General features: G+C 39.0%; 1 protein-coding gene across 11 annotated transcripts in view; it reads left to right on the top strand.

The window, feature by feature from the left end:
- PRRC2C (proline rich coiled-coil 2C) overlaps window positions 1-18,894 on the top strand; it is a 93,750-nt gene extending 74,856 nt beyond the window's left edge. For 3 of the 11 annotated variants that reach the window (XM_053209581.1, XM_053209583.1, XM_053209580.1), the window contains exons 24-35: window positions 257-358; window positions 3,107-3,308; window positions 5,889-6,092; window positions 7,767-7,879; window positions 8,245-8,381; window positions 10,625-10,856; window positions 11,077-11,199; window positions 12,225-12,443; window positions 13,086-13,189; window positions 13,576-13,702; window positions 14,607-14,843; window positions 16,917-18,894. In XM_053209581.1, coding sequence (XP_053065556.1) covers window positions 257-358; window positions 3,107-3,308; window positions 5,889-6,092; window positions 7,767-7,879; window positions 8,245-8,381; window positions 10,625-10,856; window positions 11,077-11,199; window positions 12,225-12,443; window positions 13,086-13,189; window positions 13,576-13,702; window positions 14,607-14,843; window positions 16,917-17,174 — 2,058 coding nt within the window. In that variant the 3' untranslated portion in view covers window positions 17,175-18,894. The other 8 variants (XM_053209584.1, XM_053209582.1, XM_027046301.2 and 5 more) reach the window with 6 other exon arrangements.
- The last annotated feature ends 1,944 nt before the right edge of the window (window positions 18,895-20,838 follow it).

Below are 20,838 nucleotides of genomic sequence, written 5' to 3'. Positions count from 1 at the left end.
TTTTAACTGCCTTTGAGTGTATACCTTATATTTGGAACAGATCTTTTTCTTTAATAATATGCATTTAAAAAGCAGATTGCATTTCTCTAAGATGTCCAAAAATATCAATTACTGCAGACACAATGTAACTCTAAGTAATGAAATATTCTTGTTGGCTCTGATGAAAAATAAACACCCTCCAAGAGTACTTTAGCATTCTCCGTAATGGGGCTTTTGTAGCAACTTTGATGATGATATGTGTTGCCTACCTTTTCAGGTGCCCCTGCCCAACACCCTCCCCCTCCCTAAGAGGGAGACTATCCAACAGAGCTCCAGCCTCACTTCAGCTCCTCCCACTACTTTCAGCCTCACCTTCAAGGTATGTACAACGTCCTGCTCTAAAGGTCCTTGATGAGTGCATGCAAGGGGACACACGTTAAAAATATTCTTTTGGTATTTTTAACTTGTTTTGTGTGGTAAGCAACACTACTAAGCTGAGGAAATAGTTATGTCAAATTATACCCTAAAATTTTATTAATTTCTAAATCCACTTTAAAGTGAGGCTTGTTACGGTTGCGAATTTTGTGTTAAAAATACAGGAGAGCACTTATATTCCGTGTTTGTACTGAGTCCCTCTCAGGGACCATAGTTTTTGGATACATCAGTTGTGTACAAAACAAACCAACTAGCTTGGTGTTGCATGGTTTTTTATCCTAAGTACCAGTAATGGTAAGACTTAATTTTCTATCTTTCCTGTAAATCATGTGAATTGAATGAATGCACTGTAATAAGTAGAATATTTTATAATGAGGTAATTACAAATGATTTTGATTTGATTTTTGTTGGATAATTTTGAATGAGAGGGCAAAAGAGATAATAGACAACACACATTTTTTTTATATCAAGAAATTTAGGCTTGTTTTTAAAACTCCTTTTGTGTTTATAACTTTGACCTGTGTCACTGACGCTTTTTTACAGTTGAGTTGAGAATTTTAAATCAATTTCCACTCACCTCCAGATTAGTCAGGTTTTTTAAAAAAGCACAGACATGAAATAAAGTGAAGGTTTTTTAAAGTGTGTATGATTATTCCATTGGTGCTGTTTGTTCAGTTCTGTAATTTGGGCAAGTATAACCTCTATAGCGGGGCCTCCTAATGCTGCATTGGTTGACAGCGAATCTTTGATGGTCTTCAAGAGAGGGGGAGACATGTTGGCCAATGTTCAGTTCTAGAAGTTTAAGACTAAAATTTTATGAGGTAACCATTCTGCTATGTGTCAGCCCCCATCTTTCCCCAGTCCTTCCTCTTTATTACCAGTTCCTACTCAGCCGTTGTTTTTCCACTTGAAGGACTGTCTCAGTCTGTTTTATACTGTGTCTTAATGTGTGGTTTTGACTGTATGCTATTCAAGGCTAGTCTAATTTCACATAGGCAAATATATCATCATAAATTCTTTAGGCCAGTTAATTCTTCAGAGAACCTATTCAACACTGCTTTTCACTTAATGTTTTTGACATTCCAAGAAGAAATATACATTTAAAATTCAAATGAATTTAAATTAAATGTCATTAGCTTAAAACTTCTCTAGTTTCTTTACTTTTACTTCTTCTGACATCTCTCTTTAGTTGGGTAATATATGAGTATAGAAAAGTTCTATTACATGGATTTTGTTGACAGTTTTTGTCAAGGGGAAAAATTAGTATTTTTAAGTTGGTATTTCAAAGACCTACAACATCTTAACTATGGCATTAAAAATTGTTACTTGATTTTTTACAGCCGAATTTTATAGATTACTTTCAGCATTTTTTCTTGGCCCAGTATTTTGACCAGTAGGTCTAAAAACGCCACAATCTGTGTATCTGTTCCTTCCTGTTGAAGATCTACATCTGTGCCATCCAGTTCAGGATCCACTCACCACATGTAGTTAGTAAGCACTTAAATGGGCTGGTCCAAGTTGAGGTGTGTGCTGTAAGTGTAAAATAGACACCAGATCTGAAATGTTAATAGTTTTAAAAATTAAAACATGTCAATTTTTGTGTTGATGTGTAGTTTTTAATTTACATTGTGGATGCATTGGGTTGAATAAAAGATGTTACCGATATTAGTATTATCTCTTTAGTTTTTCAAAATGTGGCTATTAGAAAATTTAAGATTATGGGGCGCCTGGGTGGCTCAGTCGGTTAAGCGGCCGACTTCAGCTCAGGTCATGATCTCGCGGTCCGTGAGCTCTAGCCCCGTGTCAGGCTCTGTGCTGACAACTCAGAGCCTGGAGCCTGCTTCAGATTCTGTGTCTCCCTCTCTCTGACCCTCCCCTGTTCATGGTCTGTCTCTCCCTGTATCAAAAATAAATACACGTTAGAAAATTTAAGATTATATATATGGCTTGCATTTACATTTCTGTTCAGTAGCACTGGTCTAGGTAGATGAAAATGCAACCTGTTTTTACATTTTAAGAAACTAGGAGACTACAGGTAAAGCCCGTAGTCACAAATTCAAATGGCAGCAGTCAGTATCTGAAATGCTTGTTGAGGTCTGGGTATAAAACAAGACCTATTTCTACTGCACCCAAGCCTAAAACCTATCTGGTTACTTTGCCTTTTAAAACGCTGAACATAAAACAGCCAAACAAAAGGTGCCTGTCATCTGCCATTTGACAACTGCCTTATACAGAAGGAATAGGTATTTATGGAGGGCCTTCAGTGCCTTTCCAACTGGAGTCAGAGCCTTAGGTCAGTCCTAAGGGGCAGGACATTTCTGTTTCTTTATTCATCTGGAGGGGTGGGGACTCCTATGGACATGATACAGGAGCTTTGACTTTATATTTCACTGACTTCTTTGCCAAAGCTGTCAACAAGCTCTCTTTAGATACACAATTACAGCCTACTGCCTCCCAGTTAGAGCAAGGGAACAAAGATAAAGGGGAAAGTGAAAGGTTTGAAAGCCTTAGGATTTTAATCTTTTAAATTTTTGCAGTTTTTTTTGAAGGATCATATTTGGAATTTATTTATTTATTTATTTATTTATTTTTTATATTTGGAATTTAAATATATGCACACATGTGTATGTTGGTATGTGTATTCTGCATTTGCTTTTTTCCCCCTTTAAAAAAAATGTCCATTTTATTACAGATGGAGTCAGCACGTAAGGCATGGGAGAATTCTCCAAATGTACGGGAAAAGGGGTCTCCAGTAACTTCCACAGCACCTCCAATTGCAAGTGGAGTCAGCAGTAGTGCCAGTGGGCCCAGCCCTGCTAATTACAATTCATTCTCAAGTGCATCAATGCCTCAGATTCCTGTTGCTTCAGTCACTCCCACAACATCACTATCAGGTAGAAGGTTTTATACCTTTCCTTTAAATGTCTTAATTATTTAACATTTCCTATGATCTTTTCCTGTTTACTCTCCCCAAAACCTACTATTTTTAAAATATTTAAGGCTGCACAAGGTCTGATCATTAGCTGTTTTGTAAACTCTTCTTGCCCACCCCCATGCCCTCCTGTGTGCTTGCAACAACCCCCCCCATAGGCACTAATAAGTAATTGGCGAAAAGATGTTTATCTTTTTCCTCTAAATTTTTCTATAAAATTCACAGTTGGATTTTTAGTTTTTAACCTATATATATAGCTAATGGTCCAATTCAGAAGTAACAAAGAATCACACGAGCTGTAGATTTTTGTGATCTGTATCTAATTTGAAGGAATTGTTGGCCTAAATCTATTGTGATGACGTGTATTTTCTGGTGAAGAATTAGGGGTAAAGAATTTCCAGTCTGTTATTTGACAAGATGATATCTAGTGGGTTTTGTTTTTTGTTTCATCTGTTTTTAAGGAGAGTCCATGAACACCCCAGGTTAGAAAGTGTTTTTCTTCCTTAAATTTTTTGCTAGTATGTAATCCTTTCATTAAACTATATCTCATTTGGGGACTTTACAGTTCTTAAGTAATTACATTTCTAAAATGCTCGACTCTAGGAAAGTACACCCTTTTACCATATGTATAACCACATTTCTTATATTGAAAACAAATTTCATTTCAAGCTTTCCCACTATTCTGTAATGTTTTCCAAAGCAACAGAAGCTGCTTTCCAAAAGATATAAAATAATCCAGCACATAATTTACTTTCTTTGGTTCTCATTTAGTGATTGCACTACTGCCTTTCAATATTCTGGCATTCTATACCAAAAGAATTGGTCTTTAGAATATACTGCCGTTATTTTGGTGTTATCAAAAGTATGAATCAAAAGTATGTATCAAGGCAAGCATAGAGATTCAAATCATAGAGTATTCTATTTCTCTTCCCTCTTTAAGACCCTTTCAAGCATTCCCTACCATGAATTTGTAAGACATCTTCATTATACTTAGCATTGTACCCAGTCATTTGGGTGGATAGGAGTTGGGACTGTAAAGCAACCAGGAGGGGAGTGTGGTGGGGAGATCAGGAAATAAAGGGACTGGGAAGGTTCCTACATCTTTCTTTGGACCCAGCTTGAACAACGCAGGGGTTAGGGGCATTGACCCTCCCCTCCCCCGCGCAGTCAAAAAACAAACAAAAACAGACAAAACAAAACCCCAGGATAACCTTTTCCCTAGGTATAACTTTTGACTCCTCCCTTCCCCACCCAAATGAACTACTAATAGCCTACTATTGACCAGAAACCTTACCGATACAAGTAGCCGATTAATACATACTTTGTCTGTTACATGTGTTATATACTGTATTCTTGGCAATAAAGTAAGAGAACAGAGAATGTTACTAAAAAAAATCATAAGAGAAAATACATTTACAGTACCGTACTGTATTTAATTGCGGGGCGAGCAGGGGGAAGTCTATGTGTAAGTGGAGGGACCCCCCCACACTGTTCAAACCTGTATTGTTCAAGGGTCAAGTGTACTTCTTTCCTCCAGGTCTGGTTCCCCCACACTCTCCTCGATTAAGATAAATTTTTATACTTCCTGCCCAATTATCCTACTGCTAGAAACTCAAGTGGAAGGAAGAACAAACGTACCTTGATCTTGGTCCTCTCTTAGAACATCTTTTGAAGTCTGAAAAGAATGATGATTACATCTCACTTTTTAATCAAATGCCAGTATTGTCATTCCTCCAGTGTTACAGTCATTAAAGCTCACTGATCTACAGGACTAATTGATCCCTCAAGATCTTAAGTTTTATAACTCTACTTATTTACTAATAATTTGTCTTTGTTTTTAAGGTATCATCACATACCTGTATTTTGCTGGTATATATACCAGGAGGGAGGGGACTGACTATAACCTTAAGTTTATATGACTTTCAAGAGCACTTGTGATCTCTAAAGGCTCCTTTTACATTAATGATTTTTAAGGTGCAGCACTTTGTTCTTCTATATTCTTAATGTCTATGCTTGACCTTAGTAGATGTTTGTAAATATTCATAAATGAATGCGGCTCTTAAGATTACCCTTAAGGTATTTTGCTGGAAAGAAGAAAAACTCTAACCTTTTGTTTACGTGACTTTTTAGGAGCAGTTGTGATCTCTTGAGATGCATTTACATCCTTAATTTTTCATAAGGTGCAGCATTTCATCCTTCTGTCTTGTTACATTTAGCCTAGCCATAAATGAATGAAGCTCTTGACCTTCCTTTTCTTTATGATGATTAAACACTATTAGTTGGAGACCAAACTGTAACAACCCTGTAGGCCCTTGGCCACCTTATTTTATGAGTAGTATTTTGAAATTGTCTTCTCTTTGTATGTTTTTATTGTATATATTTCCCCAAATTTTATAGTCTTGTTTACATTTGGTGATTGTTACTTAAGTACGTGGGGAACATAAACATGAATTTGCCAGTTTCCAGCTGGTGCTTGAGTTATTTTACAGTGAACAACAGTGGCACTTGAAAATATGCTACTTTCCCCCTCTCCCATGTATAGGAGCTGGTACATACACTACCTCTTCTTTGAGTACAAAATCTACAACCACATCAGACCCTCCTAATATTTGTAAAGTGAAACCCCAGCAGTTACAGACAAGCACCCTACCTTCTGCAAGTCATTTTTCACAGTTAAGCTGTATGCCTTCCCTTATTGCCCAGCAACAACAGAGTCCACAAGTCTATGTGTCTCAGTCTGCAGCAGGTAAGATTTTTGGGCTTGGGTATAGGGAATTTAGAAAATGAAGACTTTTTAAAATGCTTATATTTTCTCTTTTTCAAATTAAAAAAAAAAATTAAGCTTTATTTATTTTGAGACAACATCAGCAGGGTGGGGAGGGGCAGAAAGGGAGGGAGAGACAGAATCCCAAGCAGGCTCCACACTGTCAGTGCCCAACACAGAGCTCAGTCTCACAAAACACGAGATCGTGACCTGAGCTGAAATCAAGAGTCGAACTCTTAGCCAACTGAGCCACCGAGGCACCCCTCAAGTTTAAATATTTTTTTGATCTGCTTTGCAAATTTGTTTCCTCATGGAATTTAATGTTATTTCTCCTTGGTAAGTATTCTGGGACTCTTAGCAGTTCCTAATACATATGTTACAAATATATTAGACAAATTAGTGTCTAATAATTGGCAAAATAACTTCTGCATTAGATGTTATTCCAGTCAAGTTACAAAAGTTTGTTATCTGAAACTTGACAAATTGATAATAAAATTTGTGGGGAAGAGTAAACTAAGATTAGCAAAGAAGAAAAAAATAAATGAACACAGTCTATTTCTTGCCTTTCTATTCAAAGAAAGGCATTTTCTATGTGGAAGATATAAAGATTGATTTCTTTAAGGGTCACAGGTATTAATAATTTCTTAATTCATTGCTGGTGAGTGTATAAATTGAACCTAATTCTTTTAGAAAAGTATCTCAGAATATTCTATGTGTATGTACTTAACTGTAGTGAGAGTTTTCACACTTAGGAATCTTATATAAATAAATTTCTCTATTAATAAGACATATGAGAGTTTTTATTGATTGCAATATTGTTTATAATGATGACAAATTAAAAATAATATGGGAACTTCTCCAAAACATACTATTATATAAAAACATCAAATCACAAAATAGTTTATATAATATATAGAAATTTGTTAAGAATCTATAACAAATTCTTTCAGTTATTAAACATCACTTCCTTTGAACTATTAAATTCCTTAATTAGATACAAAATTAGAGTAGGTTTGCCAGTAAGCAGGTAGGTTCATTTTCACTTTTAGTAGATCAGGTCAAATTTTACTAGTTTATACCCCATTGGCAGTATATGAATATCTGTTTTCCTATATCATCACAGGTACAGTTGACCCCTTGAACGATGCAAGGGTTGGGATGCTGACGCCCTACACAGTCAGAAATCCACATACAAGTTTTAGCCCCTCCCCCCCACATGTAACTACAAATAGCCTACTATTGATCAGAAGCCTTACTGATAAACAGTTGATTAACACATATTTTTGTATGTCATATGTATTATATGCTGTATTCTTACAATAAAGTAAACTAGAGAAAAAGCGTTACTAAGAAAATTGTAAGGAGAGGAAAAATGCATTTACAGTACTATATGGAATTATTCGAAAAAAATCTGCATGGTTCAAACCCATGTTTTTCAAGGGTCAACTGTACTAGAGTTTTGTTGTTTTAATTTGCATATACCTGTCTGCCAGAAGTTTTGCATCTTTCCACATATCTAGTTTTTCCTTGGCTGTAGTAATTTTCAGAAGGCTCATTTAATTTGAAATCTGCTTCAAGATTTAGTTTTTAGTTACTTTTTGGAAAATTCTGAAGTTCAGACACTGACTACTGCTTGTTTTTCCTGATGGTCTGTAGCTCAAATCCCTGCTTTCTATATGGACACGAGTCATTTATTCAACACCCAACATGCACGCTTGGCCCCACCATCCTTGGCTCAGCAACAAGGCTTCCAGCCAGGTCTTTCTCAGGTAAATACCACAGACGTTTGTTTCTTGGCATGCTAATGGTGTAATGGTTACCTTCGGCTACAAATAACAGCCTCTTTGAAGTTAAAATCTTCTGTTGACAACATGGGACAATCCACAATTACTTTGATATGTACTGGCCAAATTTTCACACTTTTCCCAAATTTGCCAAACCTTAGTGATTAACAGTGTAGAAAAAGTAATGTATTGAAAGGAAAATTTAGATGTTTATATTTGGTTTCGTTTGAAAAGGGAGCTGATATGCATGGCATTGTTCTTTTATTCTTTCCATATCTCAAATTTTTATTTTCCCAAGTGTTGTGATTTGTGTATATGGTGCTCACGTATTGTTTTTTATTGCATTGCAGCCAGCCTCAGTTCAGCAGATTCCTATCCCTATTTACGCGCCACTGCAAGGGCAGCATCAGGCCCAGCTGGGTCTCGGTGCTGGACCTGCCGTTTCCCAGACTCAGGAGCTGTTCACTTCCTCACTTCAGCCGTACAGGTACATGCTTTTGTGACCGCTGGGCCTTGCCATATCCCTACTGCTCCTTCCTCCCCCCTTCCCCCCCCCCCCAAACTAGGATGACCCTGTTATAAAAGTACGTTAAATGATTATATGTCATGAGACTCAGCCTCTGGTAATTTCAGTCAAGACTTTACCTAACAAAATGAGACCTCAAACCTTCTTGAAGATGAGGATAACAACAATCCCAGAACAATTAGAAATCACAGAAAATAGCTGCTAACGGACCTAAAAAGGCTCCCTGCCATCTTGCTGCAACAACTAGAAATCTATGCCTGCTGTGGGGTGTGAGCCGAGACCTGGCAGGTGACAGGAGTATGTAAGGGGTCAGGGTTTAGGATGGGGTGTGATTAAAGAGAGAAGAGCAGAGTGTCAAAGAACAGAAGCAGTGGTGAGAATGGTGACAAATATAGAAGAAACTTTTTTTGATCAAGGAAATCTTTTGATTGGTATGAGTTGCTCGAAACATTGTTGAAAAGTTTGCGGCTACTTTCCAGCTGTGCAAAAAAGAGTTCGGTGATGAGCGATGTCATCCTTAGCCGTGGGAGTTGGAGTAGCTGTGCACTGACGGTCTGTGTCTTGATCCTCATCTTAACGACTGTCTTGGAAGATGTACTTCTTAAGACCAGGACTGTTCAATAGAAATATGATGTATGCTGTGTATGTGATTGTGGCTAATGAAAACCATATTAGAAGGCACAGGTTAGCCTTTGAAAGCAGTTGTTTGTATTCCTACATCATTCTGCTACTTCTTGCTCTCAACCTAATCAGCATAATGTTTATTAATATGGAATCCCTGAATTAACTTCTGCAATGACAGGGCAGTTTATAACAGTATGCTTACGTTTTCCCATTTTGTATTTGAAACATAGACCTTCTAAAGATTGGTTGTGACTCCAGGCTAGCATTCCTGCTTAATGACTTTTGTTTCTGCCACATATGTCAGCTTTAACAAAGCATAATATTATTTATGGGTCATATTGTCTTTAACCCACTACTTTGATCTAGTTACTTTTTATCTTAGCATTTTTAAAAATATAGCTTGAAGGCCCCTATCCCAGAGGTAAGAGGGTAGTCTGAAGTTAGATTTCAGCATTGTATTTTTTTTTTAACCATTCGAATATGCAATACAGTATTATTAACTATAGTTACACAAAATTGGAAGCAGGCTCCAGGCCCTGAACCATCAACACAGAGTCCAATGCAGGACTCGAACTCAGAAACTGCAAGATCATGACCTGAACCAAAATGGGATGTCTAACTGACTGAGCCGCCCAGACACACCCCTCTCCTGCCATGACTTACTTTATAAGTAGCAGTTTGCAGCCTTTGGCCATAATACTGTGTTGGGCATTTTAAAGTTGCTGAGAGGAGTACCTGAGTGGCTCAGTCGGTTAAGCGCCCGACTCTTGATGTCAGCTCAGGTCTTGATCTCACGGTTTGTGGGATCAAGCCCCGAGTTGGGCTCTGCGCTGAGCGCGGAGCCTGCTTGGGATTCTCTTTCCCTGTCTCTCTTGCCCTTCCCCTGCTCATGCACACACATGCTCTCTCAAACATTAAACAATAAAGCTGCTGAGACAGTAGATCTTAAAAGTTCTCGTCAGAAGAAAGAAGTGTTTTTGTAACTATGTGCATGTATGGTGACAGATGTTAAATAGACTTGTGGTGGTGATCATTTCACAATCCAAATACTGAATCATAATGCAATACACCTGAAACTAATACAATGTTATATGACCACTATACTGCAATAAAAATAAACCAAAACTTTGTGGGTAATCCTGAACAACTACTCTGCTTCATCCCATAGAAGTGTTGAGATCTTTTATAAGAAATATATATACAAGGGGAAGTAGTGAAATATAAATAATAAAAGTCAGCTATTAGTGCTATCAATCTGAAAAGGATGTCCATACCAAAGAGAAAACCAGATCTGGTTATGAGCTTGCTATTGAACACATGACAAGAGAATCATTCTCATTGTTCAAGAGGAGAAAAATCTTACTAGTTTCTCAGGAAGAGCAAGCCTTTTCCTAGAACTTTGTTGTGTACAGGGCTCTAAATTATGACACAAGTGCCTTAGACACAATCTGCATTCTCTCTTTTCTTAATTGTGCTAATGAGAGTGCTTGGTCATTTGGGATACCCATTCTTAAGATCCCCAGATTCCAAAATAGAATTCACTCGCTAACGCAAGTCTTTTCTCTTCAATACCTATGTAGGTCTCAGCCAGCCTTTATGCAAAGCAGTCTGTCACAACCATCTGTGGTCCTTTCTGGTACTGCCATCCATAACTTTCCAGCTGTGCAACACCAGGAACTTGCAAAGGCACAATCAGGTCTTGCCTTTCAACAAACCTCGAATACGCAACCTATTCCTATCTTGTATGAACATCAGCTGGGTCAGGCATCAGGACTAGGAGGTTCCCAGCTGATTGATACACATCTTCTCCAGGTAAGATGAACTAGGATCCTACATTGTCATTGTATTCCTATGTAACAGGTTACTTAAAGAAACTGTTTTTAAAGAAAAAATGTTAAAAGACTTAATGGCGGGGGAAAGCTCTTTTTACCTAATACTAAAATTCTGAGAAATTGCTTTCAAGTTACACACTTGATGTCTGAATTGGAAATTTTTCAATCTTACTGCTGTTTTCCTACAAAATTTCTCCTAGGCTAGAGCAAATCTTACCCAGGCTTCAAATCTTTATTCTGGACAAGTACAACCGCCTGGTCAGACAAATTTTTATAACACTGCCCAGTCACCAAGTGCTCTCCAGCAGGTAAACTATGGCATGGTAAATTTCCTCAATTTTCTTCATTATTTTATTACTTTTACTGCTTTTGTTGTTGCTTGGCAGTTTTTAAATAGAACCAGGATGGGGGAGATGGTACGATAGTTGTCAGACTTTTCTCTGAGGTTTCCTAGAATTCCATGGGGTCACTGGAAGTAGACCCTGCTCGGTCCCACAACACCCTTTCCTTGGCCACATGAAAGTCAGTTCAGCTGTTTGCCTGTTTGTTTTAAAAGAGTTTCCATGTACTCATTTATTGTAACAAAGGATACCATGAATATAAAAGTTCGAAAACCATTTTCAGGATATACAGTTACATAAAAGCGTGAGAGGTGCTTTAACCATTTATGCTAGAGGCGAAGGAAGGCTCTAAAGAACATCACCCTGGTTAATGTCATACTTAGAACAGTGTGGCAGAGTATGACAGTGTAAATGACAGACATGTACTGTCTCTTAGCAATGTCACAAATCTAATCTTTAAAAGTTCGTAGAGGACTGAAGGAGAGAGGCAGACCATTAGTCATTTTCTTATTACTAATTTTGGTGCCTCTTTGGTGGGTAGAAATTCATAAATACATTTATTACCTTATTGACATTCAAATTAAATACCGTTTATATGAAAACTGAAAGGTTATGTTTCTTATTGTCAAAGGTCATTTTGACCAGACCTGAAAACAATATAGAAATGTCTATTTGGGAAGTGGTAATAACACTGCTTTCTTAGGTTATACCCCATGATTTTATTGTATTATGTGGTTATTAGACATGTACCATGGATTAATTCAAAGATAGTCCTAATTATTTTGGTTATATCGTCTGTACTACTAATCTGTCTTAATGTTGCACCTTTAATAAAAGAATGGAGATAGCACTAAGCAAAAGATTATATGTGAGACACATTAACAGATTGACGTAGTCTGTTTAAAATGTTATTCAAAAGTTTATGAAGGGTTGTACATGTAGTTGTAGGGATGTACATACCGTAGGTATAAGTAAATTGCTGCAGTTACTGTTTGCTTATTTTCTAGGTTACGGTACCTTTACCAGCATCTCAGCTTTCGTTGCCTAATTTTGGATCTACGGGGCAGCCTTTAATTGCTCTGCCTCAGACTCTTCAGCCCCCATTACAGCATACCACCCCGCAAGCCCAGGCCCAGAGCCTGAGTCGTCCTGCACAAGTAAGCCAGCCTTTTAGAGGACTAATCCCTGCTGGAACACAGCATAGCATGATCGCAACCACGGGAAAAGTAAGTGAAGAGAAACGGACAGTTTCTTTAAGAATTTAAGGCCATGTGTTTAGATGTATGCATCTGTGTAGTTTATAAAAATAAATAAAATGCATCGGTTTTTACCACCTTCCAGGAAGTCTCAAACCCCAAGATACTTTTTTAACGTTTATTTATTTATTTTGAGAGATCAGGAGAGAGCATGAGCGGGGGAGGTGCAGGGGGAGAGGAAAAAGGAAAGAGAATCCCACGCAGGCTCTGTGCTGTCAGTGCAGAGCCCAACACGAGGCTCAATCCCACAAACTGAGATCGTGACCTGAGCTGAGGTCGGATGCTTAACCGACTGAGCCACCCAGGTGCCCCTCAAACCCCAATATACTTTTAAAGATCTATTTACGTTTAATGTGTTTGGCTTCCTCTGGTTTTTGCCCAATAACAGTTCACAAATTTTGTGGAAGAATTGGGTTTACACAATCTCTTAAGACTTTCCATCCATAAATTTGGCCTTGATCATTCCATGGTATTTGCAACTTAATTATAGGATTTGTGTACTGAAGGTTTTTGACCGTTCCTGGATTAAGTCTTCGTATATAGAACACTAAACACAGCATTCAGCTTATGGGATTCCAGAAATGCTGAGTTTATCCTTTGCTTTTTTTTCAGATGTCTGAAATGGAACTGAAAGCCTTTGGAAGTGGCATTGATATAAAACCAGGCACACCTCCGATCAGCGGTAGAAGCACCACACCAACATCTAGTCCCTTCCGGTAAAATGGGCATTTGGATTTTCAGATACTTAAGCACGATTTGTTTGTTAGATCTTACTTACTATGTCACCAGGTCTGTGGTAAGCACAAGACATTCCGATAGTTGTATCTGAGATGTTAAGCTATTAAATTCTTAAGAATGTGTTTGCTATACTGTATTTTTAAGTTGTTTTTTTTTTTTAAATACAGGGCATATCTAGCTAGTTTTCTTTCTCACCTCTGCCCCCTCCAGTGTCTCTCCACTGCCATAATATTTGGTAACTCACCGTGGTAAATTTTCATCAGCTACCACACAGGAAGAATCTACCAAGAGCAACGTCTCTAAAAGTCTGACAGCATTGTTTATTTGGCACTACTGTACTGACCAGTGATGGCTTTTTTCCAAGGGCTACTTCCACAAGTCCGAACAGCCAGTCCGGCAAAATGAACAGCATTGTCTATCAGAAGCAGTTCCAGTCAGCCCCTGCCACTGTGAGAATGACACAACCATTTCCTACACAGTTTGCACCCCAGGTGGGCAGATACGAGTGAGAAATGAGTATCATTTCCTTGCAAATGAGTGCTAATCTGGCTAATTCTGTGATTTCATAATCTTGCCATATCGTAACTAGTTGAGAAACAGTTTTTAATGAGAAACAGCTTCTTATTTAACAGTAAATTTGTGACCTGTGTTCTCTGCAATTTTTAGCTAGATACAGGTAGTATCCGTAGAGTTCTAAAGCAGACAAGAGAAGTAGTCAGAAGATTCCCCACACAGCTCTGATCACTTATTTTAGTCCTGTTTCTTTTATCTTTTTTTGAAGAAGTTGACTTTTCAGAGAAGGGTCCCAGTGCTTAAAGTTTTCTAGGTTTAAAGATTTTTTGTTGTTGTGTTGTTGTTGTTGTTTTTTAAGATAACTATGTGTAGTTGAGGTAAAATTTCCAAAAGATGTTCTAATATATGTGTAAAAACGTTGGCTTCTCTTCCCTTTGCTGATCGTATGGAAAGACTAAAATTGATAGTAACTCTCACAAACTAGCGTTTGTTCCTGAAACAACACTTTATTTGTTGAATTGGTATCATTTTTATTTATCTTCAGATTATGTTTGGTATAAGTGTGTGCCTTTTCTGCAATTATATCTTTTTCAAAAATATCCTAATTAATAGCTTTTCTATCTCCCCTTCAGAATTTGTAGCTGAATGAAATGCTAGAGTCCACTGAAGTGCCATAGCATGCTTTGCCTAATTTTTCTGTTAGATTCTCCAAGCATGGCCTGTTTGTTCTTGGTCCTGTAATAGAATGGCACAAATCCATACACTTCCTTTCACTGGCAGAATGGGCACAGATTTACTCTGAGATAAGCCAACCTTGGTCTAGTTGGCAGAATTTTTTTTTTTTAACAGTTCAATGTTGTATGTTTTGTTTTTTTCACTCAGATTCTCTCTCAGCCTAACCTGGTCCCTCCATTGGTAAGAGCCCCACATACTAACACCTTCCCAGCGCCTGTTCAGAGGCCACCAATGGCACTGGCCAGTCAGATGCCTCCTCCGCTGACCACAGGCCTCATGAGCCATGCTCGTTTGCCACATGTAGCCAGGGGTCCTTGTGGATCACTATCTGGAGTCAGAGGTAATCAGGCCCAGGCTGCGTTGAAGGCTGAACAAGACATGAAGGTTAGTACAGTGTTAACAGCCAACAGAGCAAGAATCTGTCTCTGAACCATGTCTTAAGACGCCTCTGGACCATAACCACATACCCAGGCATTCATTGTCTTAGCAGACTTAACTGAGCTAACTGCTTTTATTCACTCCTGGTTTTTTTTTTTTCCCTTTTTTTTCCTCCCTATTCCCCCCACTTTTTCGTTTTTTTTTTTTAATTTTTTTATTATTATTATTATTTTTTTTTTTTTTGCAACTTTAGTTAGCAAATAAGTTGACATTTTAAACTCTGGCAAAATGAATTACTTTAAAAATACATATTTGAGGGAGATCTGAGTTTAGCTGCTACCATTTTTTGGAAGAGCAAAAAAGCGATACAGATTATTATAGCCTTCCCCATTTTCTTTTTTTTTTTTCCTCCCCCCCTTTGGTTTTCTTTTTTATCCTTTCCCCCTCCCCAAACTTAAGATATAAATCATGGTTATGTGAAAACTCTGGAGTGGGTAAGAGATTTTTACCTATCTTGATTTTTCTTCCTTCATGAGTCATCCATGTACAGTTTTCTTCTCAAGCTGTTTCCATGCCCGTTTTTTTGCCCACCACCTGAGTTGGCACGTCCCACAGCAGATGGTGCAGCTGTAGATGAAGGCCTGGGAGAAGCACTTTGGGATCCTTCACGATAAAAGGCACTGATAACGTGATGTTTGCTGATGCAGAAGAGTGCCTTTAGGAGTCTGTGTGGGGACAGATTTTCTAGCGTAAACTGTACCTGTCTGCCTGTACAGCCAGCGGAGTCCATTGATTTCTGTATTTACTTAGACTTGACTTTAGAAGTCTTAGTAATTCTGCCTATTTTGTCACTACGTGTGTGTGTGTGTTTATCATGTCAGACTAGAACAAAGAAACGTTTACTGCTTTCAAATAGGGCAGTGTCCAAAGTAATGCTCTACTCTGAATTAGAAACATGTTCATGATCAGTAGCTTAGAAAATTTGGTTGACTGGCTGGTTTCTTTCTGCATTAATATCCCTCATTTCTCATCCTGAGTAATCAAATTTAAAGACTACTCTGCGGTGAAACTCTTGTTAAATATTATCTACTTGTATTACGGCTGTGTGCCTAGGGATTTCCATCTGTTCATAACTATTAAATATACTTGTATATTTAATACAAGTGTAGAAATCTTTGGAAACTATTTGGCCATGGTTTCCACTTGTGCTTCTGTCTCCTTGGCACTCGTTTTTCATATAATGCCCATGTTGGAAATGACAGTAGAGCTTATAACGGGGGGGGGGGGGGGTGTAAAAATTTCTTGAATTGCTTTAGATCTTTGGATAGTACAGGTTTCCTATAGAACACGAAGGGCTTTTTTGTTGTATGCAAGAGATACAGAAACTTAAATTTTATTTGTGTACATTACAGTGGTATAATTTACAGAGTGACTGACGTAAGTATATTCTCCGGGGCACGTAGCCATTAAAAGTAGGAGATTATTTTACCAGCTCAGGATGTGGTAGGAGCTATCAGAACTTAGTGATCAAGTGAAGTTGTAGTTACTAATTTCTGACGCTCTTCCCCTGCAGAAGAGAGCTGTGGGAAGAGGACTCAGCCACAAGACATTTGGTCCTAGGTGTTGGTAATGCCACAATATAAGTGCTTCCTTTTCGTTTTATTGTAGACCACATATTGATAACTAGAAGTTTTAAGTGTTACATATATATGTTTTCAAATTTGCAAGCAGCTTCCCTAAACAGAATTTGATATCAATAAGTTTTGTTCCGGAAAAGATACAGAGCAACAGCAATTTCTATCTTCTTATCTTATAAGAGGGCAAACTTTGAAAAGGTGGTGGGAGGTGGTCCTGTTTCCAAATGCTTAAAAAAAAAAAAAAAAATCACATGGAATGATTGCAAAGATAGGAAGAAATCTATCAGTTAAAAGCTGAAAGATCATTGAGGTGCTTTTGGTTTTGGGCCAGACCAGCGAGGGGAAGACTGATTTGTGGTCGGTACGAGAGTGTGAACTGAGACTGATGGATGGGCTTTGGTGGCGCTGCAGCATTTTCAGTTGTTGTTTCTTATTTTTTAAGGCAAAGCAGAGAGCAGAGGTTCTTCAGTCCACGCAACGGTTCTTCTCTGAACAACAACAGAGCAAACAGATAGGAGGCAAAGCCCAGAAAGTGGACAGTGATTCCAGTAAACCTCCTGAAACACTGGCCGACCCACCTGGTGTCTGTCAGGAAAAAGTAGAAGAAAAGCCACCCCCTGCACCCACCATAGCCACCAAACCTGTTAGAACTGGACCAATCAAGCCTCAGGCGATCAAAACAGAAGAAACAAAATCTTAAAGGCTGTGGTTTATTGCCGGGGCCGGGGGCCAGGGGCCAGGGGAGGGGATCGGGGAAAGGGAGAACTGAGTCGGATAATGCCAGCAGCCAAAGGGGTAACATGGTCTGTGACATTATCCTGTCCAGAGCTTGGAGGTACACAGGGGACACAGGAGCAATTTACACTGACACACAGCTGCTGCACCAGTAAAGTGAGGCTTTGCCGGCTCGCACCTGCTATGTGATGCACACTCAGTTGACCGCCGTGCATCTTCGGTCAGAATCTATGTACAGATATGCATACGCATCCCGTGAGTGCACAGAATTTAGAACTGCAATCCTTACAGTTAGATGAAACGCCAGAAGTAGAGGAAAATAACCCTGCAGAGGAACAGCTGATGCCGAGCAGCAGTGATTCCAGCTAATGTGTCAGGTGTGGTCTCTTTGCTCCCTGTGTGCTTTGGGTACGGTTGTAGCATTTGTGGGCTTGGTGGTCAAGAACTGAAGGTAACTGGTGCTGGATAGAGGAGCCTTATTTTTTATTATGGCAGCTTGCTATTTTTGTAACCTTGTGATTGAGTTGAACACAATCAAAGTACAGTAACTGATCTCCCCTTCTTCCTGGATGAGTGAGTAGATGATGAAATGTTGACGTCCACACCCTTGGACGTCCCCAAGAGGGCAGGGTTTGGCTAACCGCTTCTGTTTGAAATGATGCTGTTTTGGTTGTGGCCCGAAGCTTTGAAGTGCTACTTGGCGTCTCCTTTCTTCCACGGAGTTCTTACCGTTCAAACACGACAGATTGGGTAAAGTACTAGTTAGATTGAGTCTGGCTTGCCTCCACTCCATCATCTTTGTATGAATCCAATGGGGTTTGTTGGGTTTTGGTGTTTTTGTTTTTTTTTTTTAACGGTTTTTTAGCTCATGTTCATCAAGAGCAGTGAATACCTAGAACCGTGCCCTTAATGACAGGAAATCCTGTCTGAGAAGGTGCATTTCTTTACCAGAGCTGTGTTGTACCACCCTTTGGGCCCTCTGCTGGAAAAGTAGAATCAAGTCTCAAATAATGCCTTTTTAAATTGTATCCTCTAGTATTCTAGATGTAGGACAGTACTGTATCATACCTCTGTGAATGTAAAATACCTTGTACCTGCTTTATGATACGTAACAGTGACCGTGCTTTCTCAGAGCTGTTTTTAATGACGTTATTCTAGAATGTTTTCTTTCCAGATGATGATTGAGAAGCTAATAAAAAAAAAAAAAAGTGGTGCCAGGTACCACAACAGTAACAGAACTTTGCTGTTTTCTGGGGGTTTGTTTTTTTACCTGTTTTTTTTCTTTTTTATTAATGGAGCGTGCTGGATGTGTCTGTAATCTTGTGCAGATGACCGCAGAACCTGGAAAGGCTGTTGCTGCTATTGATGCATAACATACTGCTATTGGTCTTTTTATATAAATAAATAAATAAATATATATATATATATACATACATATACATATATATATATATAAATAATTTGAATTTTTGGAAACCTTAGCTGTGCTGTCAACTTTGGAAAAACTACCCCAGTCGTACCGTGTTGGGTTGGCATTGTACAGAAATTAACAGCCATATTGGTCTAGAAATGTTAAACACAATTTTTTCCATTTGTACAGGGGTAACGCGCTGTATTAAATGTGTAAGGTCTTATCTACATGGGTTTGATTACAGAAACTAATAAAGTATTCTCTAAATAATGAATCTTGGAACTTCTGATCCATTCCCCAGATTTGGAGCAAGAAGGTATGTCATGTACCAAAAATAGTGATCAAGGGTACATTGCGCTCAAGGAAGAGATTCTCATCCAAAGACTTGATTTGGCTTTTTTAAGAACTATAAAGCTTATTCAGTCAAAGTAGATGTTGTCACGGAAGATATTAGCCGTGGCCTCTGTTCCCAGGGTAGCCATACTCCTTTTGAAAACAAGTCTGCCCAGGAGGAGAGAGGTCTTTGTGCATGGTGTGAAGTGCTGAACGTAGCAAAATAGTTTCACTGTTCTTCTGGGCAGAAATTGAACGACCCAAAATAGATCTCGGTACTTAAAACGTTTGCATTTTTCATATTTTTCCTAGCACACTGATAGTCGTCGTCACCCACACAAGCAGCCTGTAAGAGATTTGTTTTATCATTTACTCCTTTTGTAACGTGAAGTGCTGAGGGATTTTAATTGTCTACAATCCCTTATCCAGAACACATGGCTTCCAGACCCAGCTTTCGGAAAAATAGTAATCCAGTCACTGATGACCTGTGTGCCATCTTTACTCGTGGCTACTGTGATTCTTAATCACTTAGAACACCCAAGTACTGTGAAGCCAAGCTTTCTGTGTAAGGTTTTCTTTCTCAAAGTGTGTTCTGAATTGGTGCAACGGGTAAGGCTAGGATCACAGACTGGTACCAAGAGAGATGGAGTCACCACTTCACCTGTTTGCCTTCTTACCAAGTCACCTCGATGGCCTTTGTTTTTCATATTCTGACCCTTCAGTTCGATCCTGGTAAATGGTAGAACTTCAGAGTGACTGAACTATGTAGTTTGTACTCTGCATTTGTAAGCAACCAGGTACGTTCTGCTCAGCTGGTTGTGCGAATTTGAAACCATGAACACCTTGGGCCCTTTGCCGGGTAGGATCATACAGTGTTAAAAATGGGAACAAAAGAGTGTCCAGTGAAAGTAAGGTATTTATGTAAATGATCTCCACAGTTTGGCCATACAGTTCTTGTTTCTGGCTCTTCTGACGTGTGACTAGATTACCCAGAAGATGTTACAGTCAGTCATCAGTAGTGGCTTTGGTCACGTAACCCTTTGAACATTCTCTGCCGTTTGAACTGTTCTGGTAAGGAGGAACAGGGCGTTTTTGTCCTTAGTCATAAATTGTGCATTATGATGGAAGAGTAAGTGGGGGAGGCGGGTTGGGGAACGAGAGGAGGGTATAGTTTGAAAAGGCGTTAAATCTACTTATTTTCACAATACAAATTACGGGAAGTGAAGTTCCAGCATACTCTTGGCTGGAAGATGGGATCCGAATCCACATATACCTTGGGTTAAACAAAGCTGAGAGGACTGTCAGGACTGAGTGCGTCGGGTTCGTCCTCTAACAGGGCTTCCTCTGCTGCCACAGCTTGTTGGCATCTTCAGTATCCCCACATGCCCTTTCCAGTCTCTTCTACCCGTAACCTGCAGCTACAGCGAGCCACAGTTGACCTGTTTGTGGAAAGCATCTTAATTGGATTATATTTTAAGTGATTAAGAAATTTCAGCCATAAAACAATCTGCTTGTGAAATGAACTAGAAAAGAGCTGGACAGTGATGCCTTCCTGCTAAACTGGCCGTCCAGGCATTCGCACATTGCCAAAGGGGATCATTTGCTGGTCCCTTTTCCTCCTTTTGTGTGCTGGTCTTCACTCACACCCTCAGGCATAGGGCCGAGTCTGCTGTTGGCCTCAAAGTAGCGGCTGTGTTTCGTTTTCCTGAAGTAATTCAGAAGACAGTGGCAACAGGCTCCAGGCCAAGAGTGCTATTGATTTTCAGCCTTTCTTGGGGCACAGTGGGCTGGCAGGTCGTGTTCCTGCTATGACAGAAATGAAGCTTATTTCTGTGGTGGGGGAGCATGACCTGGTGTCACTTGGATTCTTAAGTAGAAGCCTTCA

The sequence above is a fragment of the Acinonyx jubatus genome, chromosome E4, assembly GCF_027475565.1.
Source record: "Acinonyx jubatus isolate Ajub_Pintada_27869175 chromosome E4, VMU_Ajub_asm_v1.0, whole genome shotgun sequence".
Lineage (NCBI taxonomy): Eukaryota > Metazoa > Chordata > Mammalia > Carnivora > Felidae > Acinonyx > Acinonyx jubatus.
The sequence above is the reverse complement of the archived record's forward strand: the minus strand, read 5'-3'. Positions and strand labels throughout refer to the sequence as shown.